At 30.9% G+C, this 11928-nt stretch overlaps 1 protein-coding gene across 3 annotated transcripts in view; it reads left to right on the plus strand.

Annotated features, from left to right (window-relative positions):
- LOC126903834 (uncharacterized) overlaps positions 1-11928 on the plus strand; it is a 31370-nt gene that overhangs the window by 13483 nt on the left and 5959 nt on the right. The window contains exons 1-4 of one of the 3 annotated variants that reach the window (XM_050682336.1): positions 7745-7900; positions 10203-10374; positions 10532-10705; positions 11053-11111. In XM_050682336.1, the coding sequence (XP_050538293.1) occupies positions 7829-7900; positions 10203-10374; positions 10532-10705; positions 11053-11111 (477 nt within the window). In that variant the 5' untranslated portion in view covers positions 7745-7828. Of the gene's footprint in view, positions 1-4346; positions 4569-7744; positions 7901-10202; positions 10375-10531; positions 10706-11052; positions 11112-11928 lie in introns of those variants that run through there. The other 2 variants (XM_050682337.1, XM_050682338.1) reach the window with 2 other exon arrangements.

Raw genomic sequence — 11928 nt, forward strand, 5'->3', positions numbered from 1 at the left:
TGTCCGCTTCTCCCGGGCGATCCCGACAGTGATCGCACGTCGGCGCGGCTGCCTTCCGAATACCGTGAAGGTATTCGTTGAAGCAGCCGTGACCGGACATCACCTGGGTCAGACGGTATGTCATTTCCCCGTGAGTCCGGCCAATCCACCTGTCGAGCCGGCTGGGTCCGATGAGGGACCTAGTCCACGCTCCCGCGGATTCCTCGTCGGCCAGTCGCTGGCGCCAACTGGACACGGTTACGCTTCGGAGTTGAAGCCGGTCCTCCGCACGAAGCAGCTGACCGGTACTCTTCCGGAGCTCGTATCCGTTGGCGCGTTCGACGGCCAACAGGTCCGCGGGCGGCAGAGAAGCCAGGATCCTGGCCGCCACGCCGGATACGGTGCGGTATGCACACACCGTCCGGAGAGCGACCCTTCTCTGGACTCGGTTCAACGCTTCTACGTTCTTGGGCGAGTACTCCAGTATACTCGCCCAGACCGGGGACCCGTAAAGGAGGACCGAGTGGACGACGCTAACTAACAGTCGGCGTCGATGTTCCCTCGGTCCCCCGATATTCGGCATCAGTCCCGCCAGGCGGTCCATGACCTTCTGAGCCCGCTGGGCCGCACGTTCGATGTGCGGCCCGAACATCAACCTATCGTCGATGAGCAGGCCCAGATAGCTCATGGTCCGCTTCAGCGGGACATCAGTCCCCAGTACGGTGAGCCTAGGAGGAACGTACTTGTACTTTCGCGTAAACAAAACCGCTTCGGTTTTGTCCAGCGCTAGGCACAAGCCGGTCCCCTCCTGCTGGATCAAGTCAGTGACGGCGCAAAGCGCACCGTTTGCCTGGAAACCAGCCTCCTCCGCCGAAGTGCCTTCCGCCACCACGAGCGTGTCGTCCGCGTAGCAGATTACACGTGTACCCCGTGGCAGCGGAACGCGGAGCACCGCGTTGAACGCGATAAGAATCCTCAGCCTACAGGACGTCCACCCAACCCAGACTCGGCCTATGGCTACCAGGCGATGAGCCATTTTGAGGGGCACCTCGCACCTCGCAACCGCCCTTTTCCGCCGATGTTCGTGCGGACCGTGAGTGGTCCCACTTGCGGCGGCAATTCTCCGTCCGGAGACTTCAGGGCGGCGCTCAGTGCTCGGTGCACGTCTTGCTCCTCCTGCTACTACTCCACGTCCAGAAGGAGGACGGTGCAAGTCATCGAAGGACAGTGCACCCGCACGTCCATCTCCTCAAACTGACCGCCAGAAGATCCGCTTGTTCAGCTGACCCCCGGAACTTCAAGAGGACGGCCCCCATCTGTGTTCTACGGGTCCCGGACACTGAATGCCCAGGGCCTGGAAGTCAACCACAGCTATGGCTATGCCCATTATCGTGGCATACTTCTGACCTTCCCTTAGGGGGCCGATCCGCACAGAGGCTGTGAGGCACTTTTGACCGCAGCTTTGCTGCTTTCTGGTTTCTCATCGTAGGTGGAAGTTTGGGCCCGGCCGCCGTATCCTCCTTCTTCTTTATTCTTGTTTTCCGTCCTACGACTTGGGTCCACAGCGGTTCAGTGGGAGCAGCTCCCGCATCCCCTTCTACAGACCCTGCATAGTTTGCACGGTTCGCCACCCTCCTGTCAGTCTGCGTCTGGGTAGGCGCGATGACTAGATCGGAGGCAGGACCTGGGACAGCAGGCCGCTTTTTCTTCTTCTTCCTTTTTTTCTCCGTCTCGTTGGCTCCCTTCGGTATGACGGCCGGTGGGTCCTCGACGACGGTTTGCGTTCTGACTATTATATTCGACCCAGGCGAACACCAACAACCTGACGTTCTTAAAATTAACAAAATTATTAATATATTAAAAATAAAATAATACAGTAATTTAGGGGTTCGTAACAAGTTGGATTCCATATTTGTAATATCTGAATTTATTGTTTTATTTAAACCGTCTATTTTGCCATAAAGGTTTTCTTTATTTTTATCTTTTATATTATCTTGGTTGTTGGACAAACCACTTTTAATATTACTATAAAAATGATCCGGCTTTATTATATCGTTAGTGTTTTGTGTAAGAATGATTAATTTCTTTAATGAGGATTTTTAATCATCTTTCACTTATATTGTCAAATTCACATTTTACACTTAGTTCTACATTATTCTCTAGATTGTTAAGTTTATTATTAAAATAGTCTTGAAAAACTTACTCTGTTTCAGTTTAGCTTAAGTTAGGTTTGAAGTCTGATTATTTAAGTTGCGCTTTAGAATATCTAACTAGCCCTATTCTTAGGTCGTAAACATTCCCTCATTCGTTTAAGTTTTTATTCGTAGATAAATTTATAGATTGTCTTTTTTCAATAAATATATTTCACTAATTTTATTTATCTTAAGATTATGAGTCCCCCATTAATGTTCATAATAAATTCTTATTTGTGAGTAATTAAATTAGAATATGAGAAAGATTACTTTGTATTTATTTATTATTGCTATTATAAACATTTTTTTTTCTTATAAAATAAAAATAGATATTGATTGTTAGTTTAATTAAAGATTTTGGATAAATTATAAAATATTCGTTATAGGACTCCATGACTTCGATATTTTAAAAATATGCAAGTGATTTTTGTTTCTATGGTCAGTTTATTTAATAAGTCAGTCAATTATGATATACCAACGTGTAAAATATTTATGAGTTTCTAATCGGAAAACATAATGTCGAAAATAAATATGTCTGATCCCGAATTAATACTGGCTTCAGATATTTCTTTTAACTCTTGTTCTATTTCTTCAATTTTACTAATACTGCCATATTAAATTATTACACATACACACAAATGTTCGCTCCCTTAGAACATTATTAAATCACAAAATATTATAACTACAAAATTAAAAAAAATTTGTACTAACCTTTGTGTTCATTAGAATAAGATTTCAAATAATCCTTAATTATGTTGTACTGTTGTGACAAACGAATCATCTTATTGTCGTGAAAATTACACACACGCACAAATATCAGACCCATGGAAAGGAAAACCTCGAAGGGTCGTCGATATGAACCCCAAATTGGGCCCCATTTATGTCGTATGACAGTTTGCACGAATACACAGACATTAATTTAATAATGAATATTTTTCGTCAAAACATTTTTCCTGACTCTTCTCGAGTCTTCCCGTTAGAGTATCACTGATTAGCACAATCAAATATCAAACTAAAGATCCGCTAAAGGAGCAGCCTCCAAACCTGTCAACACAAAAGAACATAATACACAATTTACGCTTAAGAGTGCCCGTGATGGGGACGTCTGTAATCAAACCGTTTTCCCGCCGCATTCATGTTTTTTTTGAATCTTACTCATACTGTTAATTACACTTGCTTATCCTGTTGTCTTTACAATTTTATTAGTTTGTATTCAATGAATATTGGCTTTTTAAATGGCATAACTAATATTCACAAGGTTTTACTACATCTAAAAGATATACAAAATATAGTTTAAAAATACCAGCATAGAAGGGTTGAGGCACAATGTAGATAAGAATAGATTATATCTGATAGTGATTAAAAACACTATCATAAAAAAATTTCGAACCAAATCTTTTGATAGTGTTTATTTTTTAGAAGGAGTTATTAAATTAATCCAGAAGCAACATGAACTCCAATTTCCTTAATTATATCTTGATTACAAGTTTTATGGTTTATAAGTATAAAACTTGATTATATATTTATTATAATAATTAAATGTAGTATGAAAATGATTTTCAATAAATTACTATTGAATTTTTAAAAATTTAAAAGGTAAACGATCCGATTAAAAAAATAATATCGGAGGAAAGGGGTAAATCAAATATGAAATATAAAATCGAACATTTTACTGAACTACGACAACACAAGTCGTCAAGACAAATTGTTTTTTAACTTATAGTACCTAACATAAGCTTTAATTTGACATATGTTTGGAGAACGCAGTTTTTTTATATTTTCAAATGTTAAGTTTGAGAGCTGAGTATAATTAATAACAGACACAAAAAAAACATATTACTAAAATTAATACCTTCTCAGCTTTCATGCGAAACAAAGACATGTTTATTGTAATACTTAAGTTAAATTTTTCTGCATAATGGAAAGTCTAACTAGTATTTATCTAATAGAATAAAAATGATATTAAGAAATAGAGGACTAACAAATTTTGTCTCCTTAGTTATCGATGTTATCTTAGTTAACTATTGACCAATGATTATCACTAATTATTCATTCATGATATACTTTTTAATGTTGTACGTTATAATTCTTTAACAAAAAGTTTTAATATTTTAATGATTTATTTATATTTTGTATCTTTAATTCACTTAATTGTTGCTATCTTTTTTTTTTTAGATCTGAAGCATTTGTTACTTACGTATGAGAGTCTGTATGAGGATCACAAAAAAGAGACAGATAAAAATAAGAATAATTTTATAAGACACGATTTGATAACTTTTAATACTTTAAATGTACTTGATACAGTAGATTAAGTATTGTTAACTATTTCACTTGGATTAATAATAATTGTATATTAAATTTTTTCACTGATTTAATAAAAATACATTCTAGAAATAATTTAAGTTTTCACTATACCATAACTAAGTAATCACATTTTTGGTAATCACTTTGAAATTAAATCAAAATATTGATATCATATTTAATTTAAAATATAATTTATCTATTTGAATAAAAATGATATTGAGAAAAAGTAGACTTACAAATTTTCACAGTATCAAGCCCTACTATAGGCGGTCACTCACTTGTGAATCTACAATATCATCCAATTTCAAATTAATTATTATCCTAAATCATTGTAAATATCAAGTTTATTTTAAGAAAAATTATTTCTAAGGGTAGATTTAAAAAGTAACTTCCAAATACTAAGTACGAGGATAATACTTTTTTTTTTAATTATAAAAAGAAGAATGATATTTAATTATATACAATGATGAATCTTACATAGAAAATTGCATAAATAAAATTTTGGACGCCATGTGTTGATATTGCGACACTTATAGTTATTCTAAAATATATGTTAAAAAAAATTGTGTATCTCAATGAACTTATGTCATAACGAAATGCATTATCAACTAATAAGAAAAAAAAATACTAAGTATGCTGGTAATTTTATAACAAAAAACTATAGGGAGTCTCTTTAATAGATTTATAAAGAGCTCTGCACACAACTATTGCAAGAATTACTAATACTGTCCTTGAATTATATCAATATAAATCATCATATATATATATATATATATATATCATCATATATAATCATTCTGTTTAGAATGATAAAATATATTGTTTGAAAATAATTCTAGTAACTTCAAAAATACATGACAACAATATTCATATATCAGTAAACAATATGAAAAATAAATAACGCAATGAAGCTTTTGTTGAAAACAACTGTTTGCTAAAAAAACCATATTTTAACACTAAAATTTTAAAAAACAAATATTATTTCTGAATATTTCGATAACATAATGAAAAACAGTAAAATTAAAATAAATGCATTTTTTTAAGAATAATGGAAAATTATTTATTTACAATATTTCTCTTATACATAAAGGGTGGTCCCATATTTTCTAACAAATCTAAATTCAGCAGATAAATAGTTAACTTTTAATTAGTTTAAAGATTCTATAATAATTTCTTTTATATTTTACACAATTCAGGCATCTGGCACTGCTTTTTTATAGACTCGATACTACACCACTATAATTAAATTATTTAAATAAAAAAACCTATTACAGTCGTTGCGACCCGAATGAAAAAGGTTTTTTTAATAATATTGGAGGTCTGGATAGCGGACTTCAGTAAAGCTGATATCTGACAATGATAAATTTCAATGAGCCGATCATCTCGTACTATGAGTAGCCTGAAAGTAACAAGATTCCTCAACCATTACGATACTGCATCATATAATCTTTCAATTTATCTTATATTAAATTTAATAACCTTTCATGATAAGGAAATGTGTGCTTTTGTGATATCCTAAGAAAAAGCAACACATAATAATTAAAAGTGATTTTTTTTTTAATTTATAAACGATTTTATATCTTGTTGAATTGCTTATAACAAATGATTATAATTCAAAAAAGATTTTATAAATAATATTTACACAAATATAAAAAATAAATAATAAATAAAAAAAAATTTAAAACTATAAAATTTAAATGTAGAGGAGTATTAAATAAAAATACCGTCAAATGACACAACTAGAGGTATTTTTTGTGTTTATTTATTTATTAATTTTTTTTTTTGTGTGTGTATCTGTCACTACTTTTTCTCAGCTCTCACTGAACCGATTTTTCTTAACGATATGTCAAAAAATCACAAATTGTCACTAGTTGAAGATATTACCTTCAAAAATTAAAAGTTTTGCCCTCGTTCTCCATAATTAATGAAATTAATTAACATTTCTTAAAATTAAACATAATCTACAGATTTGCATTGAAGCGTTATGATAGTAATTTTAATCTCAGTCAGATATCATCTATACTAGTCCCAACTATGCCACGCTCATACTGTGCCTTGACCTCACTGTGCTACCGTTTTCTTTTAATATATGGATTAAAAAAATGTTTAATGTAAAGAATATGAAATAACGAAAACAATAATAAATCTTTACAATAAATAATAAATATTTATAAATTAATATTAATAAATAATTTTTGATAGAAATTTTCTGTAAGTTATTGTTTAAATTTTATTTAGTTTGTTAGATGTTTGAATTAATAGTTCAATTGGAGTTACACCCGTAGATGTAATATCTTTCATAATTTAATATGATTCGGTTTAATATCGAATCCTAATAAGTGTTCACCATTGATGTACAGAATGTAAATTTTTTTAAACTCTAGTAATACATAAATAGGTGTCCTGAGGGGTGTAAAATAGGACCCATTTTTCTTTTTTTTATCTCTAAAATTGTTTTTTTAATAACCCCCTGAAGTGTCCAAAAACAGAAATAAATAACACCTTAATATTCCCCTAAATTTCCACTCAAATTGAGTTTTTCTTCTATTCATCTCCAAAATGACCTCTACCTCTAGCGAGTAGATAGTGATTTTAATTACTGTCAAATATCATCTATATTTGTTCCAACTATGCCACGCTCACATTGCCGCGACCCCACTGTGCTACCGTTTTTTTATTTACATAGTTTTGATAATTATATATGACTGATAGTCATACTTAAGCAAAGCACATTTCTAAATACTCTGTGAATACTTTTTTAATAAACTTTCACTTTTTTTAATCATTGCCAGATTATGATGTTTAATTACTCCTTGTATGTTGGTTCTCCACTGTGTTGGGTCTTGACTGTACCGATTTCTATTTTTAAACGATTAATTTTTTTAACAAGTATTTTTAGATTCTCTTGTCAAAATTAATAGTTTGTCATAATAACAGTCGAAGTGAGCGTTGATTACGCATTATTAAATTTAATAAATAAATTTTTTTTTTTTTATTAAGAAGAGGATTAAAAATTATTTAATACTACATTTAATATAATAATCAATTTTCAACTACAATATTATTATTTTTTAGAAATGGGTAGCTCAAATAATAAATAAAAAAAAAATCACCTAATTAAACAAAGACTTAAAATAATTTATTTCATGGTACTCATTATTTTATGGTTTAAAATGTTTATATTTTGCAAATTGTTCTATGTATTGTTTTAACAACTGGTTAACTTCTTCAAACATATTGAGTTATATAAAGTAATTTATTTGAATCTATTTAATATAACAAATTAGTTTTTCATACTTCACGTTTTTTAATTTTTATAAGAATTAAACATTATTGTAAAATTAAATTTCAATATGAAAATTTATACATTTATTGTTTTATTTTTACACTATACATGTGCATTAGCAAGATCTACTACTAAAAAGGTTAGGCATTTTTTTTATTTTGTAAAATAAAAATATCTGGTAAATGTAATATGCTAAGTCAAGTGAAACTATAGAGGGAGATTGATTTAGCATTTACTACTATTTTTCTTCTAAAATAATAATAAGTATATTTTCTTTGTTTTGTGATATTTATTTCTCAATTTTCAATTGGATACAAATTTTTTGTTCCATATAGGTAGTATTTAGCATAGATAAAAAAAAATCTAATTAGATAAAACTTTTTCAATTTAAATTTTGAAAATGTTCGGAAAATACTGTGTTTTTTAAAAATATCTTAAATTAAAGCATATGTTAAGCACATAAATTAAAAAAAACTCAGCACAGTGGGAACGTGGCATATTTGGGTCCAGTATAGATGATATCTGACAGTGATTAAAATAAATATCATAAAAAAGCTTCGATTCAAATCTGTAGACAATGTTTAATTTTAAAAAATTAATGGATTATTCCATAAGCTACATGATCTCCTATTTCCTTATTTATGTTCTGATTACAAGTTTTGTGATTTATAAGTGTAATATATGAATAAATATAAAAGTTCCTGGAACACTTTCAAAAGTTAATTTTTTGAGAAAAGATGTAATTTTGAATCCCCCTTTGTGGGCAGATAAAGGGTCACATTTATAAAAAAAATGTACAAAATGATAGATAAATACCTTATGTTTTTATAAAAAAAAAAAAAGTTACATTGATTTAGTCATTTTTTAATAAGTTATGGCAGTTTAAAAAAAAAAATTGAATCATGAACTATTTATCTTTCTTTTTGTATACTTTTTTTACAAATGTGACCCTTTACTTGCCAACAGGGAGGGATTGAAAATTTCAACTTTTTCACAAAAAATTGACTTTTTCAACTTAAGTTTTGAGTGTTCCGAAAGTACTCACTCTTTTATGTAAATCTTAAATTAAAGCTAATGTAATATAATTTGTTATGAAAAAAAAATAATTTCGGACTTTATTTTGTCTTCACGGAGAAAAAGGACATCAAAGTTAATAAAAAAAATACGATTTTTGTAAAAAAATTCATTTTTTTATTTTAACTTCTTAAAAAATGTATGGATCATTATATTTTTATTAAGAAAAGTACTATTTATATTTATATAAATAGTAATTTTAATCCTTTGGACCCAAATGCGGATGTTCATTTATAATAAAAATAAAACAATTTTGTTATAGGGATGTTTAAAAGTATTAGCACTTTTCAAAGTATTACTTCAAAAGTTGATATCAACCTATAATTTTAATAATTAGATAATTTTTCAAAAATTCAAAATAACCGGTTTTTTGCTCTTTCCTTACAAAATTTTCGATAAATCGATAGCAAATTTAAGAAGAGTACTTTATTTTGTATGAGGTAACTAGATCATAGGACTTCTAGTTGTTCAAGTCAGTTTACGATCGATATAGGACTGGTTGCATAAAACATAATAGTAAAATAAACATATTATCAAAATCGAAAAATCATGATTTAACTCAATTATTAGTCCTCGATCATGATGAGTATTGGACTGTAAACGATAGTGTGATCAATGACTAGGTTTAGGACCAATGTCATTAATATACGACAATGGCTGTGTGTAAACACAGACGGGCACAGAACGAGGATAGAAACCATGACGGTGGTGTATCATTTGCATGTCTGATTATTAAGGGTCAGAGTCTAAGTGCAGGACACGCAATGGCGGTCGGAATCGGACAGCGGTAAAGTTCTCCAGTGATGGTCAGGGTCCTATCACTGAAAGCGTGCAAGGGCACTGGAACTTTAAGAACTTGAACACTGATGTGCAATAACACAAATGGCGTACAACAGCCAAACAATTGACCGGCCAAGCACAGGCGCCTGCTATAAAAGGATGACGCACAAAAACATTCACTGACTGACTTACGACGGTGACCTGATCACGACTGACAATTGACGCGTAGACTGACGATTTGTCGTGCTGGGTTAGTGAGGACTAGGTAAGCGAAGACGCTAGAGATCATTTGTCACGCAATATGATGTACTCAACAGTATTTGTGACAACTGGTCTCTGTTAAAGGTGCTCTCTACCAGACACACTCATTGATTTACAATTTCCTTTATTACATATATAGTGAGTATATAGCGCGGGCGGAGTATGCGTTTTAAGTATCAGTACGAGCTATACCTAATATTATAATTATAATTACTCTTCTTATTATTATAGTTATGAATAATCACTAACTTATTCACTGATATTTGTTTAAATAACATTGAAATAAATTATTATTTTAAACAGTTTGGGTTTATGTATATTTTTAGACTTCCAGTGTTACTCCAATTACGAATACTACAGAAAAGTACCTTCTAGAATCTTTCGGAGAACATGCAAATAATAACGGGAAGATTACGGTTTCTAAAGCAAAAGAAATCAATAAAAATAAATGTCAAGATGATTCAGAAATACTTAATATTATAAATCATTATGATCGAGGTAATAAGCAAAAATTTTTAATTATTTGACAGTAAAAAAGAGTAAATGATAAATTAAAACAATTTTTCTTGGGTTAAAACTACAGTAGACTGATTTTTATTTGTTTAAAATAAGAATATACAATTTTCTAAAATAAGAAAAAATTTCGAATTTTTAGATAATAAGATGGTTGACTTCAAATCTTTAGTAATTAAAAAATGTAAAACCCTTCGAAATATTGAGATAATTTTAAATAGATTCAATAAGTGTTATAAAAAAATGAATCGCATAACAACAAATATAGCAGTAGGACTAATAAATAAATACGGAAGAAATAAACTTTTATATAAACGTAAGTATAAATAAAATTTATTCATATAAATATTAATAACCCTCTGTTAAACAATAAATAAAGATTTGTGCATTAACGGACGAAAGCAAAATAAAGATAGCTTTCCTCTGAATCTGTTGATTAAATGTTATAAAACGTGTATTTATGAGCTGAGTAGAATTTATGCATCACTATAGATTTCTTTTTACACATTAAGTTATATTCACATTAATTAATGTTGAAAATAATATTTGGTTTACAAAAAAATAAAATTTTGTATAATCAAAAATCTTTTAGAACAATATTATATTTTGTAAATAAATAAATCATAAAAAAGATTAAACTTAAAATCAATTTAAATTTTTTAGAAGTTAAAGACTTGATGGTATTGTTTATAGAAAATTATGAATATAATAGTGATATAGACGTAAGTTATAATAACCCTCATTACTTTTATTTAAGTTTCATTTTTAAACAAAACACTTAAGATTTTTAATTTTAGCTTCAATGCGAAGTTAATAAGGTATTAGATTTGTGATAAGTGCTTTTTTTTATGTCTGTCCCTAAAAATTCTAAGGTCTCACTGAGCCAATTTTTATGGTCAATACGCCAAAAAAACTCGATTTCAATCTAGTTGAACCTTGCCAAACATTGAAAAACCATCTCAATTTTAGAAATATAGAAAATATCACAAAAATATGCTTCCATAAATAATGGCGTTTTCTAAAATAATATTCTGCATTTTGAAGCCATTGTTATTAGCTTCGATGCGAAGCTGAAAAGGTATTGGTTTTACTAAGATGTGTTTTTTTTTTGTGTCTGTTACCACTTTTTCTCAGCTCTCACCAAACAGATTTCTTTCAACGTTACGTCAAAAGATCACAAATCGTATCTAGTCGAAGACATTACCCTTCAAAATTGAAAAAATTTCCCTCGTTCCCCGTAAATGGGAGAAACCTCCAAAAAAATTACAAATTTAAAAATCGCTAATTTTCGAAATTTTTTCAATTTTTTTTACTAAAAACTGCTGTAACTTTTTCAAAAATGAACATATGAATATATATTTTTTATAGATGCTTGATGTCTTTACTTATCATTTGGTATATTTTTTTTGTAAATTTGACCCTTTATCTGCCCACAGGGGGGGATTTAAAAAGACAACTTTTTCACAAAAAATTAACTTTTTCAACTTAACTTTTGAAAATGTTCCGGAAGGTCTGACACTTTTATATATATCTTAAATT

The sequence above is a fragment of the Daktulosphaira vitifoliae genome, unplaced genomic scaffold, assembly GCF_025091365.1.
Source record: "Daktulosphaira vitifoliae isolate Bord-2020 unplaced genomic scaffold, ASM2509136v1 Scaffold_4, whole genome shotgun sequence".
NCBI lineage: Eukaryota > Metazoa > Arthropoda > Insecta > Hemiptera > Phylloxeridae > Daktulosphaira > Daktulosphaira vitifoliae.